Genomic DNA, 20519 nt, shown 5'->3' on the forward strand with positions numbered 1-20519 from the left:
TTATTATTAAATATGAATGCTTAGCCTTAGCTTAGGCTTGTTTTAGCTAGCTCTTAAAAAAAAACTTTAAATTAGCTCATTTCTATAATCTGTGTGCTGCCCTGAGGTTCATTTGCCTCATCTGTATACTGTCCATCCCGCCTTCCTGCTTCCTCGGTGTCTGTCTGTCTGGCCCTCACCTGGCTGGATGACTCCTTTCTCTCTGGTCACCAACCCTGCCTATCCCTCCTTTGCTTAGCTTTTGGCTGTTGAGCTTTTTATTAGACCAATCAGGTGCCATAGGCAGGCACGGTAAAACAGCAACACATCTTTACATAGTTCAACAAATGCAGCATCAACAAAAGCAGCACATCTTTACACAACGAAGCAAATATTCTATTCCACAACAATGGAGGGCAGAAAAGAGCATGGGGTCCCCTGGGACCGAAATTAGTGGTAGCTGTGAGCTGCTGTGGAGGTGTCGGGAACTGAGCCTGGGTTCCCTTCGAGAACAGCAAGAACTTTTCTTAGCTATTTCTCCAGTCCCGAAAACCCAATTCTAAAAATTAGATCTCCTAGTCCAATCCAATCCAAAGACAGACTGATCTGACACTCACATGCTGAGGAATGACCCTAGGAAAATATTAAAAGTCTTTTCTTTTTTTTACTGTTAGCATTTTTTATGGAGTTTTACATTTTTCTGTGCTCCTTCCCTGCCTCTCCCCTCTCCCCTTTAACCCTCTCCCAAGGTCCCCATGCTCCCAATTTACTCAAGAGATCTTGTCTTTTTCTACTTCCCATTTAGATTAGATCCATGTAAATCTCTCTTAGGGTCCTCATTGTTGTCTAGGTTTTCTGGGATTGTGATTTGTGGGCTGGTTTTCTTTGCTTTCTGTTTAAAAACCACTTATGAGTGAGTACATGTGATAATTGTCTTTCTGTGTCTGGGTTACCTCACTCAAAATGATGTTCTTTGCTTTTCATAATTCACCTTACGTTTCTATAAGAGTAGTAACTGAATGTACAGTAAGAACATTGCCATTCATGACATACGCCACAGACACGTGGGCTATAACTGAGCTGTTTCAGGCTATGTGCAGTGATGTTGTGTGCCATGACCAGGGACACGGCACGCATGTCACGTGCTCAGAGCTCATCCGTTCGATATAGCTATGGGGAGCACTCCCAGAAGTGATAGCTATGGGGAGCACTCCCAGAAGTGATAGCTATGGGGAGCACTCCCAGAAGTGATAGCTATGGGGAGCACTCCCAGAAGTGATAGCTATGGGGAGCACTCACAGAAATGATAGCTATGGGGAGCACTCACAGAAGTGCCCCAGATTCAGCATAAATTTGAATTTGAAGTACTTTTTTTTGTCATTGCACACTTAGAAACCTTTGACCAGTTCTAAGTTTTCACAACCCCCCACAGTTAGTTACATGATGTCATACAGGGCCGTAACCCACAGTTTAGGTAGCTGTGTTTCCCCCCATACATCCCTGATTACCTAGGACAATTCCATTATAATCCTGATGGTCACACAGCCTCTTTGATTCTCCTGTCGCCACTTGAACAAAACATACTTAGGATATTTCCTTTACACAGGGCTTTCCTGACTTGTCAACATCCCAGCAGGCAGAAAATGACAACGTTTTGAGAGCTCTTGATGTAAAAAAACAAGGCTGATGTTGGCTAGGCATAACTGTCTCAGGAGCTCCAGCTACCTTAGGACCTGTCAATTGTGCCAACCTTGGTTTGGTGCCAAGGACAGGATGGCGCCTCACCTAGGTCCACGTGCTCTGACATTCCTGTCATTTGATGCCTGCCCCTTGGCATTTTGGCATCATGCTCCCTACCCCAGGCCTCTGCTCCTACAGGATTCTTCTTCATATTAAGTGGGGGAGTGTTGGGGTTACTGCCAGGACAGGCTGATTTAACCCCAGAACAAATGGAATCTTGAATAGTTGGCATTTTTCCTAGGACCTTGATTGCTGTGTCTGTAACTTTAATAGCTTAAAAAGAAAAAAAAACAACCCGGCACTAGAACCCAGGTGCTTCTAGTGACACTCAGCTGTGTTTTATCACATGCCATGGTGCTGCACACACACACACACACACACACACACACGCACGCACACACCAGGCAGACTCTCAATCCTTGAGTGGCAGCCCCAGCCTTGACTGTGTCTTTTATACTTTGCCATAATGTATCCTCAAATACTTTGCTGCATTGTCTCCTTTCATGGTTCTCAAAAACCATAAGAAAAGAGTCAGAACAGGTTAGGGAGATGGCTCGGCTGAGAAAGTGCTTATTGTGCAAGCTTGAAGCCTCAGGTTTGATCCCCGGCCCCTGTGTGAAAAAGCTGGCCGTAGGGGCACTGGTTTGTAACCCAGTACTGGAAAGGTGAAGATGGTCTCACTGGACGCCCAATCTAGTTTACTTTGTGAGTTCCAGGCTGAGAGACCCTCTGAAGGCTGGTGGAAGGGTTGACCAGGTAACTGGGGGCAGACACCCCCCTCCCCCCGGTCCTGCCATGTCACCAGCTCACAACGTCCTCATGGTGCCTGGCCTTCTCCATGACCATTTTCTCTTTTCTCATTGTTGTTCCCAAATGAAAGTGTGTCTACTTCATTCACATCATGTAATGAGCTTTTCAACCGTGTTGTTGTGGCTTCCAAATATTTGAAACTCGAGCAGTGCTGAGTGCTCCTGCTATAGCAGAGGTCCACGAGTGTGAACAGTGACTCCGCTCTTGGGACTCTGACAAAGGGCCTGGACGTCTGTGTCCCGGCCACAGCGGTTACTGTCCTGCAATAGCAGCATAGCGTTCACTGCCGCCAGGGCCTGGGAGCTTGCTCTGGGAAAGTGGACGACGCTGGATTGACTGCTGCCAGTGTTCTGGCATGTATCATGAGGGTCCACACGGTGATCAAATCAGTTAATGTACAAGGAAACTTTGCATGGGCCCAGGCCACTGTGAGATACAAGACCTTCAGCGGAGAGGATGGAAGCTGAGTGTACCCAGATGGACCAGAGAACCGTGGACCTGAGAAGGAGAGCGGATCTGAGCAGAGTTCAAATGACATTTCAGGACGCATCGCCCTTGAGGGTGGGGTTTGGGGGAGAACAGAAGTGACCCCCTACTGTTAGGGGCAGAAGGGGTTATCTCCAAAATCTCTCTGTAGCATGACCCCTTTAGGTGACAGATCTTATGTGACCAGCAAACCACCAGGGGAGGGGAAGAACTGAGCAATGCTTCCATCTGAGCTTTCTAGATGGGGAACCCAAAGGGAGTTCTAAAGCCACCCAGCGGGAAGAGAAGGGGATCAGGCCTCGGGGTTACTCTCTGCCACACTGTAGGAAGTGCTAGACAACATATAACACATCAAGCCAGTCCTGTGATGTGGGGCTCTCAGCAGAAGGGGAATCCCAATCTCCCCATGTCTTTGCAGATATCACTCCTGGGTGATATCCAGCAAGTGTGGAGAGGGACTCTGGAAGTTGTATTGCTTTTTCTTTTCCTTTCTTAAAAATAGTCTTTCCCATTTATTTATTAAATACTGAGTGTGTAGGGAGTATATGCATGTGTGTATCTCTGTGTGGTATATGGAGCATATGCTTGTGTGTATGGTGTATGGAGTGTATGCTTGTGTGTGTATGGTGTGTATAGTATATGCATACATGTGTATGTGTGTGCATTTGTGTGTATGGTGTATGTAGTATATGCATGTGTGTGTATGTATCTCTGTGTATGGTGTATGGAGCATATGCTTGTGTGTGGTGTACAGAGTGTATGCTTGTGTGTATATGGTGTGTGGAGTATATGCATGCATGTGTATGTGTGTGTATCTCTATGTACGTGTGTGGTGCATGGAGTAAAAATGCATGCCTATGTGTGTGTCTGTATGGAGTAAATGTATGTGTGTGTACATAAGGGTGGGGCAGAGGGAAGTCAGACAGTGACATTCTTTGTCTCCTGGAGTCGCCCCCTCCATCTTATTGTTTTCAGACAAGCTCTCTCTCTCACTGAACCTGGAGCCCACTGTTTTGGCTAGATCAGTTAGTTGCTGAAGAGGCCCAGAGATCTTTCTGCCTCGGGTCCCAAACCCTGGTGTTATGGTATACATTGTCATGCCTGACTTTTTTTTTTTTAAATGTGGCTACTTTGCAAAAATGGGGACAGCCCATCCCAAGTCAAGGTCGCCTCTGCTGTGGCGGTCCCAGAGGGCAGCCTTTTCTGCAGCGGTGGCTGAAGGCCGCCAGGTGACGCTGCGGAACAAGGATCTGGGAGGAGGAGCGTGGAGCGCGACAGCACATGACTTGGGCTGGGGAGCCGGCGTCACGTGACGGGGTCCGGAAGCGGCTGTCCAGCAGACTTAAAAACGATGGCTAGGGGTCGGCGCTGAGGCTGCGCGGGGTGGGTTGAGCTGGAGCCGGAGCTTGGGCTGGACAGGGTCGAGCCACCGGTGAGTAGTGCACGCCCTGCGCTGCAGTCCAGAGACAAGTCCTGCTGTAGCGTCAGGCGCCCGGTCCTCCCGCTAAGCAAACGCTGCTGCTCAGGGACCGGTCACCTGTGGGGTGGGGTTTCCCGAGCCCTTTTGACAGGTGTGCAGTCGCGGTTTCCAGGTGGAGAGGGTCTCACGGATGCCCAGCTCTGGTCAACTCCATGTTTCCTAATGCGGCTGGACGAGCCATGCCCTTGCCTTGGGTCACAGGATACCAAACTGCAACTCCCCTCCTCCGATAGGAGGGGAAACTGAGGCTCGGAGCTATATGGGAGCTTCTGAGATATTCAGGGTGTCAGCTCCGGCAGCTGTTAGCCTCCTGCCACGTCGTCTTCTGCGGGGAAACTCGCCCTGCGAAGGGCCACTTGTCCCTTCCGCTGTGGGTCGCGTCCTTGTTTAGCTCTGCTCTGCCTGGGTTCTCCACGCCAGTCTTGGGCTCTGGGTGTGGTTCTGTTCGCTGATTTTTTTTTTTTTTTTTTTTTTTTTTTTTTTGCACNTTTTTTTTTTTTTTTTTTTTTTTTTTTTTTTTGCACACTCATCACTCTGTAGGCTTCGTTTCTAACCGTTCTCCTGTTTTGTGGAAGTCACACAGAAAAATGAAATAGGAGCTGGAATAGGCTAGAGGGGCCAGGGCGTGGAGAAGCCCTGATGTGAACGTGAAGACCATTTGCTTTGTTTTGTTTCCCATAATTAGATTTTGGTAGCGACTGCTTATGTGGATGGATTTTTTTTTGGCGCGGGGGTGTGTATGTGGGGACCAGGGGCGGGAGCTTGTTGGTACAGGATAGCAACATAGTGTCCTGTAAGGAACTGACTGACCCTTGGGAATCGTCTAGTGTTTTAGCTTTTGCCTCTTGCTTGACGCCTAAGGAGACCGGGAATCCTCAGCTGGGTTTACATTTTTCAGTGTATGGCAATAGGGCTGATTGAGTCCCCGGGCGTCCTTTTGTTCTGACATTCTCATCATTGGGGGTCTGTTTGCTGTTATTCAGAGAGATTTCTCACTCCTTGTGTACAAGGGCTAGATCTCGTTCTGGAAGGAGTTTTACCTATACTTATTCCTGATGGTCTTGAATGCACAAGCCCCGCCCCCCTACGCCCCCCATTATGGCTAAATAGACAACTGGCAACTTATCTTTCTCAGGACCAAGACCTCTTTTGGCTCTTGCTTGCATTCTAATTTACTAATTAACAGGTATATTTAGCATATAGGGTTTTTGTTTGGATGGATGGAACCCGGGCCCTTGGACGTGCTGAGCAAGCACTCTTCCAGTAGTCTGCAATCCCATCCCTTAATTTTCGCCCATGGACCATGTTTCTTTAAAGATGTTCTTGAGGTTGAAAGTAGGAGGTGCCGCTGGCTCTCAGCACTTAGCGCTAACTTGAGGCTGTGTGATGTATGTGCTCGCTGCAGCCTCTTTGTTTTTATGTCTCTACATTCTCTTTAACCCCGTGGCTGTTCATTTGGCCTCATCCATGTTTCGCTGTCTTTGTCTAGCCCTGAGTCTAGGAGAGAGGGCCTTTGTTTATTTTATTATTCTGGAGACTACAGTTGAGATCAGTGCAGTCAGGGAAGTGGTTTTGAGCATGAAAACTTTCAAGGAATCAGTTCTCTTTTGTGTTAGACACAGTGTGGAGTTCCTTGTCGCCACATGGAATTATCATTGGGCATTTAATTGATTACCTTGGTTTCTTTGCAGGTGAATCTCTAGTTGGCTAGAGAACTGACCTAAATACAGCTGTGTTTTCCTTCTTTCTCCTCCCCTCTCCTTTTCCCTCTTCCTCAATCCCTTTTCCCCTCATGCCCTCTCCCTTTCCCTTTTCTCCCATCCTTCCCTCTTCCTTTCTCTGTGTGTTTGTGCACATGCAAGAGTGTGTGCTTGTGTGTGTGTGTGTGTGTGTGTGTGTGTGTGAATCAGAGCACAACCTGAAGTGATGTTCCCCAGGTGCTATCTACCTTTGCTGAGACAGTCTCCTTGGCCTGTAGCTGGCTGATTGTTTAGGTTGGGTTGGCCGTGAGCCCGGTGGATTCACCTGTCTCCATCTCCCAAGCACCTGGATTATGAGGGAATCATTGTGCTGGCTTTTCCCCTTGGATTCGGGAATTGAACTCAGGCCCCTGTGTTTGCAAGGCAAGATTTTACTGACAGCTAACTTGCCAGCACCTCATTTCCTTCCTTTTTTTTTTTTTTTTTTTTTTTTTTTTTTTTTTTTTTTTTTTGCTCCCACTTCATGAGGGTCTCGGCTCTTTAGAGCTGGCTTCTTGTTGCTCCTTCCCTGTCTTGAAACCAGACCTTGGGCTGGGCTGGTGATTTTTTTTTTCTGCTTTCACCGGCCCCAAAGCTGCTGCTAACCGTTTCTAGAACCATGTTCCTGAAGTGAGTTTTTTTCTTTTTCCTGTGAAGGAGAGTCCCATTAGTCTGTTGACCTGAGCCCAGGCCTTAGGGGTCTCATGCCTCCTTCCTTTGGCCAGATGCAAAATGCAGACCTCCGCCTCATGGATTGGCATGTAAGCTGCTTAGCATGGAAGCCACAGGATGCTGTTTGTGAGGCTACCCCAAACACATTGCTCTTGGAAGCCTAGACATCCAAGCCAGGACTCAATGACCTGCTCATGTGTGTGTGTGTGTGTGTGTGTGTGTGTGTGTGTGTCTGTATGCGTGGCAGGGTCTCCTCTGTGCCGCCTTTCTCCGTGAATTCAGCAGTCTGTCTGTGCGGGGCATTGCAGGCCTTAGGTATTAGCTCAACATTTTCAAATTAGGGACCCATCTCAGTCCTTGTCCTTGTTTGCTCTCTGTTGCTGTGATAAACATCACGGCCCAAAGCAACTTGGGGAGGAAAGGCTTTATACATCTTATAGCTTATGATGAAGGGCATCTGGGCAGGAACTCAGCAAGGGAGGACCTGAAGCCGAGGCCATGGAGGAACACTGCTTATGGGCTTGCTCCCCATGATTGCCCAGCCTGCTTCCTTACACCAACCAGGACCACTGCTCATGGGTGGCACCACCTCCAGTGACCTGGGCCCTCCCACATCAATCATTAATCAAGGAACTGCTTCACATTCACAGATTTGCCTGCAGGAATCAGATGTAGGCATTTTCTCCATTGAGAATCCCTTCTCCCGGCGGTGTGCTGGCCATTCTTGGTTGTCTACGTGACTACAATGGAAATTAACCAGAACTAAGCAGCTGGGTACACCCGTGAGGGATTTTCTTCTCTTAATTAAATCATTTGAAATGGCAAGCCCCACTTTTCACCCAGATCTTTTGAGATGGGAAGATCCGCCTTTAATCTGGGCCACACCTGCTGGCAGCCTGTATAAAGGACGCGAAGAAGGAAGAGCTCCCTGCCTGCTTGCTCTTGCTAGCAAGTCCATTCCTTCACTGTAATGAGAGCCTTCTTCGGCATATACCGAAGACCAGCCGAGACACCCTAACTTGTGGGCTGAACAATGACTGGATCCTTGCCAGTTCTGCCCCTCTAGAGAATTCCAGCTAATACAGTGACCCTGGCTTGAGGTGCCAAGTTGACAGAAACCTGGCCAATCCTTAGAGTGTTAACCAGCACTACAAAGTTTGTGTAAAGAATCTTTCTCTGGTCCAGGGTGTCTCCATGGTAACAGTCACTACCATCACTGAGGGTCCACTGTGTGCCAGGCAACACACCTGGGCTTTATCTTATCTTCCTAACAGTACTACAGCTTGGCGTACTGGGACTGTCTCTCAGGTGAAGGAGTTCAGATAGAAGCAGAGAGAGTAACTTTGCTGGAGTTCCTGATGCCAGCCTGTATATATCATGCTCTGGGACCAGTTTGGGGCTAGGCATTTTAGAGCCTGTACCATCTGGTGGTAGAAGGGTATTGGTCCGGAACTGTGGTTTGCTGACCTGGAATCGCAGGTGACCTTTCTGCATCTGGCAGTTGGATGGGGCCTTCTCTGCATAGGCTGTGGTTTGCCTCTGGATGTTGGCTCTTGTGAAGTCACGCCTGGCCCTGGCACTTGGTGTGTGTGGGTAAAAACTAACCAAGCTTGCCTGTCCCTTAGTCACCGTGCACTGCTGACAACAGCAGCTGTCCTGTGGCTGCCCCAGCATGGGACTCCTTCAGGCACGAGGCTGGATTGCAGAATACACCGTGGTGGCTTTGGTGGAGCGCCTCCCGATGCTGTTTCTAACTGTTCTTGTAGATGGAAGAAATTTTCACTTCCCTTCCTCTAGACCACATTGGGCAACCCAGCCTGTGTCTTCTGTGTTTGTCTATAGCATTCTCGTACCAGAGAAAAGAATGCACTGCTTGCTCTGGGTTCTAGAATCCAACTCATGGCCTTAAAATAATAGACTCTACTCTTAGTTTGCAAGTACTCACCGCAGTGGACTGGAGAGATGGCTCAGAGGTTAAGTGCATTTGCTCCTCTGCCCAGAGGGCCAAGCTTGGTTCCCAGCCCCCATGCAGGAGGGACATAGCTGCGTGTAACTCCAGCTCCAGGGACTCTGATGCCCTTTTCTGACATATATTCACACAAAATGCACACGCATACACATCCAGGGACTCTGATGCCATTTTCTGACATATATTCACACAAAATGCACACGCATACACATCAGTAAAATAAGTCTTAAAAGCTGTTTTTTAAAAATTAACTACCGGTTCCTGACTGTGGTGGGAGGTGACCCCGGAAGTATAGGCATCATGATAAGATTATATATTTTGAAGTGCTTTGTGTAAATGATTGTGATCAGGGTCACTCGGGAAGCCCAATAAAACCAAACCTGCTGAGTGTTGGGGTGCACCCCTGTAACCCAGCACTCGGGTGGCTGACACAGTGGAGAGAGACCAGTCTGAGTTACAGACAGAGGAGAGCCTGAGTCCAAAAGAAAAAAATAAAAATAAGGCTTCCTAGCCTTGGCTGAGCAGAGCCAATAGATAGCATGCACATTCTCTCTGCCTTCTAAATATAATGTAATAGCATTAAAATCTAGAAAAAACCTTTTTTTTTGCAGTTTCTACATCTGATCTTAGCCAAAAGACCAAATAGCATTTTTTTGCCTTTTAATATTTAGCCGAATATATTCCAAAGTAATATCACTGTAACACATAGACCACATAAAAACTTAAATTCACAAAGGTATTGCGTCATTTTTATTCTAGTGTGTTCAGGGTTCAGCTTTGATCCCTGGGTTTGTTTTGTCTCACTTTGTAGCCCATCCTGGTAATTCTGCCTTAACTTCCCTATGGGTCCTGTTGAGTGGAGACTTCGCCTTGTGTTGACGGACCACACATAATCCATAAACTGTTGCTGTCCTCAAGAACCTGAAAGACAAGCCTGCTTCAACTTTCTCACATTACATAACCCCCATTTCACGTTAACAGGTCCCATTAAATCTCCCAAGGGGGCAGGGGTTGGCAGTTGCTGGAGTTGACTTGGGTGCCAGGCTTCCTCAAGGGAGCCTAGGGGGTGGGTGGCACAGCAGGGGAGCAGGAAAAGGAAGAGGAAGGAGAGGCCCTGTGTAGAATGGGGTGACTGTGTTCGCCCTCCCCAGTGTGCCAGCTAAGAGTGGGGTATTGCCTAGCCTTGCCAGAGATGAATCTCTCTGTCCTCCCTCCCTTTCTCTAAAACAGGGTCTCTTGTAGCCCAGGCCAGCCTTGGAGGACCTTGAGTTTGTGAGCCTTCTTGTCTGCATCTCCTGAGTGCTGGATTACAGACCTGCACTCCATACTGGTGCTGAAGAGGGAGCCAGGGCCTTGTGCATGCTATGCTAGGCAAGCTGCCTGCCAGCTGGGCCCCATCCTGAGCCCTGGGAAACATGCCTTCTCCCAGACTGGTCTTGTCTGTTTGGACAACTGTGCAAATATAATAGAAGGTTCTTCCTGAACAACCAAGTGTTTGTTGGTTGGTTTTCTCTCTCTCTCTCTTTGGGCTCTTTGCTCTTTTGACAGCCCACCACCCACCTCCCAAATAAGCACATGGAAGCTTATTATTACTTATAAATGCCTGACCTTAGCTTGGCTTAGTTCTAGCCAGCTTTCCTTAACTTAAATTATCCCATCCACCTTTTGCCTCTGGGCCTTTTCCTTTTTTTACTTCTGTGTTTCTGACTTTCACTCTTACTCTATGACTGCCTGGGTGGCTGGCCCCTAGCGTCCCCCTCTCCTTGTTCTTTTGCTCCTTGATCCTCCTCCTCTTTATTCTCTCTGCCTGCCAACCCCACCTATCTTCTCTCTGCCTTGCTATTGGCCTTTTAGCTCTTTATTAGACCAGTCAGGTGTTTTATACAGGCAAAGTAACGCAGCTTCACAGAGTTAAGCAAATGCAACATAAAAGAACGCAACACATCTTTGCATCATTAAACAACTGTTCCACGGCATGAACACATCTTAATTCTACAATAACCAGGTACCTCCCTCCTTCTTCCCAACTGTCAGTCTCTGCTCTAAAGGATCCTCAAGGTTCCAAAAAAAAGTCTAATGCTTGTGGCAGCCCTTTGACTTTCAGTGGCCTGGCCTGAGGGTATAGGCCTGTAATCCCAGCTACTTGGGAGGCTGAGGCCAGAAGATCTCCAGAGTGAGTTCAAAGGCAAGACTGTCTCAACAACAGCAACAACAAAATGGGGGTAAGAGGGATGCTTGTGCTACAACCCAGTGGTAGAGCGCTTCTTAGCCTGTGTGATTCTGCCACTTTGATCCCCACCCCCAAAACAAAAACAAGCCAAACACAAGTGTTGTAGTTCTTAAGTCATAAGGGTGGATATTCTCACTGCCTCCTTCTTCATCAGATTTCCACCCCTTTCCTGCTCCTGGCCCTGAGCCCTGGATATATATATACAGTGTGTTCTAACTTCATGATTCTTTCAGTGTGTTACCTGGTACACAATGCAATGCCCAAGCCTCTGCAACTCTTTGCCTGTAGCCTGGAATCACCTGCTTCTGTAGCATGTATTATTATGTTATTCATTTAAGTTTATCATTAACCAATGCCTATAAACGGCATCTCCCCCATCATCACTATGCACACCGTTGCTAAGCCACATCCCCCGTATCGGTAGCCACCCATTAGACCTCAGATCTAGAGATTTCAGTTTAGTTTTGAGCAGTTGCCTTCGCTTCATTCTGCTGTGGGGAACTTCATTTTGACACACGGCATAGAGAAACCTCTTTACAGTGTCAGGGACAAACTGAGAATCTGTGCCACAGCAGACTCTTTAACATATATTTCCTGTATTTTATTATTAAATGAAATTAATTTTTTTTGACAATGTCTCAGTATGTACCCCTGGCTAGCCTGGAACTTGCTGAGATCCATCTGCCTTTGTCTCCCAAGTGCTGGGATTAAAGGCGTAAGTCACCATATCTAGTTTAATTAGGTTTGAGACAGGGTCTTACTGTATTGCCCAGGCTGGCCTTGAATTTGTAATTTGTCTCCTGACTGCTGGGATTATAGGTTGAGTCACCATACCCTGGCCACAGTCGGTTTGTGCTGGGTTGGTCTTGGGGGATTTATCGTCATCCTGCTTTGCCTCTGCCTTCAGTAATATTTACAGCTCACATACAAGGTTCTATTTAGATGCGTGGGGTGTGCTGGAAGAGACTAAAAATAAGTTGCTATTCACATAGGCAATTCCATCCTTTGATTGGCACCTCAGAGCTACAGGGGGGCCTGGTCTGCGTGTCCCACTCTCCTTTTTATGTTTGCAAACTAAGATCATAGGGGAGAAAATCGTTCGGTTACCAAGCAAATCGGTGGCAGAGGCCAGCTTCACAGCCAGGCCTCCTGGGTGCACATTGACTCATTATTAGCTTTTGCTCGTATGACAAAGAGGGTTTCCGCTTTCTACATCAATGTAGGCTTTTGCTTCCCCCAGATGTGCTTGAGTCTGTGTCCCACGAGTCAATGCAATCCTTGGGCTCTCAGTGGGAGCCGGTGACAGTAAGTAGAGCAGGAGGTTCCTCCCTGGGGTTACAGGCACTGTGTGGAGTCAATGTGCTTTATCCACACCAAACGTCATGTTGAGGCTCCGTCCCCAAGGTGATGGTGTTGAGGAATGTTGGGGTCTCTAACGGACCCACAGGACACTACTGTCATGGAGGGGTTGATGTAGTTGCCCAGTGGGTTAGTAACCTTGGGAACAGTTACGAAGTGAGCATGGCTCTTCCCTTTGGTCTCTTTTCACCTTGTGATCTTGCCTCCTCACTCTTGTGGCCGTTCTTCCTCACTTCCCATGGGTTTCTGGTTTTCTGCCATGAATAAAGCAGGGTGAGACCCTTGAGGGAAGCAATAGATACTTGAACACTCAGAACTGTGAGCTCTTTCCTTTCTCCCTCCCTCCCTCCCTCCTTCCCTGCCTCCCTCCCTTCCCTCCCTCTCTTCCTTCTTTTTTTTTTTTTTTTACCAGATTTCTTTTTTTTTAATTTATTTTTTATTAAAGATTTCTGTCTCTTCCCCGCCACCGCCTCCCATACCCCTCCCCCTCCCCCAATCAACTCCCCCTCTCTCATCAGCCCCAGCAGACTGGGTTCCCTGCCCTGTGGGGAGTCCAAGGACCTCCCACCTCCTTCCAGGTCTAGTAAGGTGAACATCCAAACAGCCTAGGCTCCCACAAAGCCAGTACGTGCAGTAGGATCAAAACCCAGTGCCATTGTTCTTGACTTAGATTTATTTATTTTATGCATGTGTGCTCTATCTGTATGTACACCTTTATGCCAGAAGAGGGCAGATGGTTGTGAGCCCCAATGTGGTTGCTGGGAATTGAACTCAGGACCTCTGGAAGATCAGCCAGTGCTCTCAACCACTGAGCCATCTCTCCAGCCCCTGTTCATTTATTAATAAATCACCTAGCTTCAGATAGTTTGTTAAAACAGCAGAAAGTGGAGTAAGAGCCCTTCACTGGCTTTCCACTATGCAGTTGCCTAGTGAGGATGCGCAGCTCCTTTCCTGGCTCACAGTTGGTAGAAGATGATGTGTCCCTGGATCACTCTTGTGCTGGAGGTAGGGCTGGTTTTCAGGCGTCCACAGAGGGGATCCCTGAGCAGAGAGACATCCTCTGGGCAGCTGGTGTTGGGGTGGCAGTTGGAGAGCCAGCTTCTCACCCTGAGGTAGCATCTCAGAGCCAGGCTGGTGTCTCCTTGCTGGGGGAGAGCCTGGTGGAGAAGAAATGGGTTTTCTTGGTCATTTTTTATTGCTAATGTACTTTCCCACCCTTATCAGACTGCGGATCCTTGAAGAATAGGGACCTGACTGTTTTCTGTTTAGATCCCACAGCACCTGGTACTGTCACCAGGACACATTTCCACACCAACAGGCAGCCAGGAGGGAGATATGCTTCTGGCCTTGCTACTGCTTGGCAGTTTGGGGGAGAACCTTCCTCTGTGCAATGAGTAGTTTAAGGTGAAGGCTTCTTAGCACCAGGCTAGGGTTCTGGGGGCTTCCACGACTTTCCCCTGGCTGATAAAAGCCCTTCCCTCTGCACTTCTCCCCTCCTCTCTTCCCCAGAGCCATGTGGAGAGGACACAGCCTCACCATCCCTCATCAGCACACAGCAGGGAGGGTTACTTCTTTCACCAGCCATTAAACATGAGCAAATTCATAAACATTTAAGAGAAGGCATGGGGCTGGAAAGGTGTGACACCGTCCTCCCCATCATGAAGGTCATGATCAATGTTCCTATAAGAAGACGGCTTTAATGAGGGTGCGAGTGTTTATTTAGTCAACATTTTATGTGACATGGGAGCCTTCTGAGGAAAATATGGAAGGGCCCAGGGGGTTCCGTTCACTTTGAGCTCACATTCCTGATGCTCCAATTTGCTGAAGTGTGGGCAGTTGTGTGGAAAAACTGGCCACAGTGTGTGGTAGAGGAAGCCAACTGAGCTATACCCCACCCGTCTGTCATTCAGATACTGTCTGCCTCTGTGTGGAACTTTCCCTCCTTCCAGGACAGGACAAAGACAACAGAAGGGGTAGAATGGCCATTTTAGGTCTCATGGCTGCTTGGCAGAGAGGGGAAGAATTCTGGTGTCTGAGATCACTTCAGGGACAGAGGTTGGGAGGAAGGCATAGAGCAGGAGGTCAGTGGATTTGCTGTTGGGGCAGCTCCTGTGGCCTTCGGGCCTCCTTTAGTTCACACTGCTTGGTTGCAAAAGCTGTGCTTTTTGTACTGGACTTTGGGAACCATTTTATGAGCCCCCAACATAGCATCATGGAGAGGAGCTCCTGAGACAAAGATGGGGTATCTCATGGTCTTTCCTGCTTACATTCCTCTTCCTCTGAGCTGTGGTCAGCCACCATATTCCAGCACTCAGGTTGGTGGCAAGAAGAGCCCAGGGTGAGGCGATGAGTCTTTCTGATCACCCCGACCTAGTTTCATCCCCGTTGCTCTGATGAAGGCCCCATGAGAATAAACTGGAGGAGAAAGGGTTAATTTTAGCTCAGAATTTCAGGTTCTAGTCATTTGTTTCAGGGATGTCAAGGTGGCAGAAACTTGAAACAGTTAACTGTATCCACAGTCAAGAGCAAAGAGAAATGAATGCGGACACGCTCCCACACTTGTTTGTGCTCAGCTTGATTTTCCTAGGGAATGGTGTTGCCCATAGTGGGTGGTGTCTTCCCACATCAGTTAACTTAAGACGGTTCCCCTATAGACGTGCCCCGCAGGCCAACCTGACCTAGACAGACCTTCACTAAGATTCTCTTTTTAAGGGGATTGTAGGATGTGTCAAGGTGTCGATTAAAATTAACCATTACAGCTTCCAAAGAGTAGGAGATGGGCGGAGCTCATGGTGGGAAAGAGGGAGTTGTTTGTGGTCTGGGACCCTGTGGATCTGGAGGAGAATTGGGTGGCCCTGAGGGATCTCATGACTAACACAGCGCTGTCTGCTGAAGGCAGAGGATTAAAAAGGACACCCGAAGAAACATCTTTGTTTATGTCATCTGAGAGCTTGCTCTTGGGGAAGGCATGTGATTTAACTACTGTTTGAGGTCCAAGAGATAAGCTCAGAGGAGGGTGGGGGTGAGCCCAGCCAGAAGACCAGGGAAGGCTCCTTGGAAGTGCACACTTGCATTACCCCGCCCTGCCCAGCGACCTTACTTATTCGTTGCCCAGGTGCCCTAGAATTAATTTAGAAATTTATGAGCATGGCACCATGTGGGAAGGTGGGGAGGCAGAGGCCACACAGGCCCAGCCTGCCCTGTGGACTTCGTGCCCCTTGCGTTCTCCTTGGTTGCGACTGGCCACTCCAGTCAGACTCACTCTGTGGTGCATCTGTCACTGGGAACAGCTGTGACAATGGCTACCACTGTGTCTGAGCCCACCCCACACCTGGAGATGAAGGCCCCAGCTACTGGAGGTCTTAACGCCACCTCTGTTCCCACAGCTACCATGTCCACGCAGAGACTTCGGAATGAAGACTATCACGACTATAGTTCCACAGACGTGAGCCCTGAGGAGACCCCATCTGAAGGCCTTGGTAACTTCTCCCCTGGCTCCTACCAGCGCTTAGGGGAGAGCAATACCACAACGTGAGTACTTGTGACCCCTGCCATGGAGTGGGCTTTCCTGTCCCCAAGTCTCCCCGGGAACTGATTGTGCCTCCATCTTCCCGTTTGACATCATACCCAGCTTGACAGAGGAAAGGGCTCTGCCCTTCCTGGTCATTTCTCATTCCTTGTTAGTTCTAGAAGGCTGGTGGCCAGGAAGAGCGTTGACTTAAAAGCCTCTAGAGGCATAATCTCTTGGGCTAGAACCAAGTGTCAGATGCGCCTGGCCCCATTAACGCCTCCTTGGCAGAGCCTCATGGGACCCCTGTCCCATCACCAGGCGGCAGACGTGGGGAAAGGGAGTGGCAGCGGTTTTTAAGAACCCTCCAGAGTAGGTAGGGAAGAGAGATCCACTTTGCCTTCCTTAAGGAGGCTGCAGTCTTGAGCCTGGAAGCTGTACTGCTCTCATCGGGGCCAAATTTGGCCCTCTTTGGTCCTTAGTTTCTCCAGATATAAGGACCGGTTGAGAAGCGCACTGGGCAACTGGGCTGGCTGTGTGAGGTTCGAACTGCAAACTTCAGAGGGAGGGGTTCTGTTCTAAGTTTCCCAGCATGCCCCTGGCCCTTTTCAAAGTCCCAGGACCCTGTCCTTGGCAGCCCTGTCACTTATCCCCAATCTCAGCTGTCACCCTTCCTGGGTTCCATTGTGGGTTGGATGTGACTTACCGAGGGCTGCTTGTGCCTACATGCTCCGTGACTGCTCAAGAGGATGTGGACGTTGTGGGGACATGCCCTCTGTCTGCACTCTCTCCTGGGAGGGATGATTTCCGCTGAGAACTGAGGTGGGCATGGAAAATAGCCTGTTCACATGGCTGGCTCCTTGCCACCGCTAACACAAAGGTTCTGGCTTTTAGCTTATCACCCATTTAACATACTGCTTATAGATTCCCAATTGATTTGCAATTTAGCTGGTGGAAAAGATTGCCTAAGGTGCTGCTGCTGGCAGCCAGGACCTCCTTTCTGCCTTTCCTCTGACCTCATCCACCCCATCAGTGTCTCCCAGGGAGGAGGAAGTCCCTTCAGGAGTTGTGAAATGCTTCCAATCCTCAACTTGTTTGCACAGAGCTTTCTGTGCTCACTCTAAATTTTCACTTTTAGAGAGACCTTTCTGAAACTCGACCTGTGGCCGGCCTTTCCAGGTCACCATTCAAGGGTGCATGCCTGGCCTCCATGCTGCTTTTATCACTGTCCGTGGTTTCTTGGATGAAGCCAAGCAGATAGCACCTTCCATTGGCTTGTGTTAGGACATCTTCTAAGGGGAAAGTATTTATTTGGTCACTCCAGCCTGGGGACAGGACCTACCCAGGCATTTATTCAGGAAGCATGCCAGGTGGGCCAAGGCTGACTGGGGACTCTTGTTAATCTCTCTCCTAGGTAGTGTGAGGGAGTGATTTAAAGCCTTTTACCCTTCCTCGTTATCTACTTTAGTAGGGAGCAAAGGACCTTGGAAGAGCTGCTTAACCACACCCGGCTCTTCTAGCATTTAAAAGATCAGTTAAAAGCCCAAAATATTGAGGGCAGTAAAGTAGAGATCTTAGGCATTTCTTTGACAGAGTAGGGCACATTTCCCTCCTTTTTGCCCCATTGAGTAGTAGTAACCGCTCTCTACCCCACCTCAGTGGTGCTTCCCTAGACCAGCAGGCTGAGCACCAGCTAGCTACCTGCTGGCCTTTGTTAACTTGGAACAGACATTTGCCAAATATGGTCTGCAGAGCTTTTGGGGTCCCAAGAACCTTTCTCTTCCTAAGTGCTAAGATGTCATTTGCCTTTCATTCTGTTCACGTGTGCATGAGGATGCAGGAACAGTGTGTGTGCAGCTTCCTCCCCTCAACCCCCCCACATCTGCATTATCCCAGTCACTTGTGAGTAGCAGGAAGAGGCTGTTTCCACTTAAGATTGTCCTTGGCAATGGCTGGGGCTGAGTGCTTGCCTAGCATGCTCTGGGCCCTGGGTCTCATTCCCAGAAACACACATACTCAGTGTGCTGGCACTTGGGAGTTGGAGGCCAGAGGATCAGAAGTTCAGAGTCATCCTGGACTACATAGGGAGTTCAAGGCCAGCCTGGGATGCATGAGAGCCTATCTCCAATAACCAAAAAGTCCTTGATGAGATAGTGAGACCATTAATTCTTATTAAATTGCAACCTTTAGCATGGGTTTCTCAGTTGTCACTATAAAAAAAATACCAGATACCATAGTGTGAGTATTGGCAGTTGTCAACTGAACTAACTGGAGTTTTTGTTCATTATTTTTTTTAATAGAAAAGGTTTGCTTTACTAGAAAGAGCAACCAGCTAACTAGGTTTTCAGACCCTAGTGTTTGCATTTCCTTTGAAAATGAAAGAAACAGACTTATTAATTCAAGAAAAACCACCAGCAGTGTTTTTGTGGCTCACATGAAATTTGAGCTTTCAAGCAAAATTAAAGAAAAACAAAAAACAAAAAGCCAAACAAACAAGCCGAACATCCAACCCACTCTCATGTCTAGCACCGTGTGCTCACAAATACTTTCTGGTGAGGTCAAAGCTTTGCTTTGAGCTGATATAATGCAAGAGGTTAGTATTCAGATCCTCCACGTATGTGAGGAATTGTGCGTGAGGGACAGGTCCCTGCCCGACAGTTGCAACAGTGGTTAAGGGAACGGGGCATGGGAGGGTCAGAGACCATGCTGCATCTAACAGATGCATTTTGGAGTGATGTTAGAGAATTGCCACAGTTGAAATGTTCCTTCTTTTTCCAGTATATGTCTAGGGAGAGCACACTTTCTCATAGTCTTTCACCAAAGCAATGCATGTAGACTGAATGTTGAAACAGAGATGCAGCTGGCTTCTGTAGGATGAGACATTTAGGAGCTATTTTAAACAGTGATGGAGGAGGCAGTGCTGGAGCCTGGATCGCAGGCTCTGTGGTAATGGAGGAGGTGGTGCTGGAATGCAGGCCCTGTGGTGATGGAGGAGGTGGTGCTGGAGCCCAGGCTCTGTGGTGAAGAGCATTTGTTGCCCTTGCAGAGGACCTGAGCTCTGGTTCCTGCACCCACACTGGGCAGCTCACAACTACCTATAACTCCAGCTTTAGGGGATCCCATACCTTCTTCTGGCCTTTGAGGGTATTCTCACTCATACACACACACACACACACACACACACACACACACACACACACACACACACGAGGGGGGAATACAAGCACACATGCGCACACATGTGTGCAAAAAAAATTTTTTTTAAATGAGTGGCTGGAGATCTAGATGGTTGCTGCTCCTTCAGGGGACCAGGTTTGATACTCAACACCCACATGGTGGCTCAAACGTCCATAACTCCAGTCCCAGGAGAGCCAACACTCTCTCTGGTCTCTGAGGGCAGTACACTTCTGTGGGTCAAAGACATGCATGCTAAAAAACACCCATACACATAAAAAAAATTAATTCCCATATTTAACTTCAATCATTAAACTATTAGTATCTATTAAACTTACTGTTATTTTAAATTGTAAATTGTAAAATTTGAGTTTTAGTAATACAACTTTTCTACAGATAGACCCTACATAAGCAAAGATATTAGGGCCCTTAATTCATCAGAGAATAAAAGAAGACCTGGGCGGGCAGGGGAGCCTAAGAGCTACTGATAGCACAAATGAAAACTAGATGGGTCCGGTTGGTGTCTCTCCCTTCTGTCTTCAGAAACTAACCCACCCTGTGGTGTGGCTAAAATGTCACAGCCATGGGTGATACTGTGATGCCTACCTGGTGTTGAGGTGACATCACCTTGGGTAATTTTGACCCTGGGCCTAGAAGCCTGATGTTTCTGCACTGAAGGGACTTGAGGATCACCTGCCCTGGTCCCGTTACTTCACAGTTCAGGTGAGATAACAGTTCCCAGAACGGAAGGGAATGGCCACGCAGAGTGACAGTCAGCCGAGTCGGGGCCAGGAAGCCCAGCATCGGGGCATTTTGGGAAGACTTTGGGAAGGAGGGAGGATGTAATACAAGCTTACCTTTGCACTTTAGTGGGTTAAACATTTGTTTGCCAAGGTAGAGATTTAACAGGCCCGTTGTCCTCCTGGCTACTGGCTGCTGATAATGTGGTTGGACCCTTGCAGGACTCTGGGCTGTGGCTTGGAGCACAGGCACACGTCTCTCCTGGGAGTCAAAGGCCTTTTTCTTGATGGTCCATCCTACAGATCCAGAATGGCAAACAGATCCGATGACCTTCCTGGTAGACTGGAGGGAATGGCCTTTGCGGGCAGCAAGTGCTGTTGGCTTTCGGTTTCTGCCAAATGCAGTTTTGTGTGCAAGCGCCAGTTTGGAGGGATCCTGAGGGCTGTTTGTGCAAAAGGATTTTTATGTCCAGGGTCAAGTCTTGAGTGATTGAAGGCCCCTCACTTGAGCTGTTTCTTACTCTGTCACGGGGAACAAAAGACAAAGAGAGGCCACAACAGCACACTCCTCTGTAGTCTGGGATGAATCTGCTGCCTTCCTGTGGCAGTGGCATCCCCCTCACCTTCTGGCCT

The 20519-nt window shown here is 48.4% G+C and overlaps 1 protein-coding gene across 2 annotated transcripts in view; it reads left to right on the plus strand.

The window, feature by feature from the left end:
- The first annotated feature begins 4313 nt into the window (after positions 1-4313).
- Slc36a1 (solute carrier family 36 member 1) overlaps positions 4314-20519 on the plus strand; it is a 33888-nt gene continuing 17682 nt past the window's right edge. For both annotated transcript variants that reach the window (XM_050157699.1, XM_050157700.1), the window contains exons 1-2: positions 4314-4447; positions 15851-15995. In XM_050157699.1, coding sequence (XP_050013656.1) covers positions 15856-15995 — 140 coding nt within the window. In that variant the 5' untranslated portion in view covers positions 4314-4447; positions 15851-15855. The remainder of the gene's footprint in view (positions 4448-15850; positions 15996-20519) is intronic.

The sequence above is a fragment of the Alexandromys fortis genome, unplaced genomic scaffold (assembly GCF_014885135.2).
Source record: "Alexandromys fortis isolate MF-2015 unplaced genomic scaffold, M_Fortis_MF-2015_v1.1 scaffold_103, whole genome shotgun sequence".
NCBI lineage: Eukaryota > Metazoa > Chordata > Mammalia > Rodentia > Cricetidae > Alexandromys > Alexandromys fortis.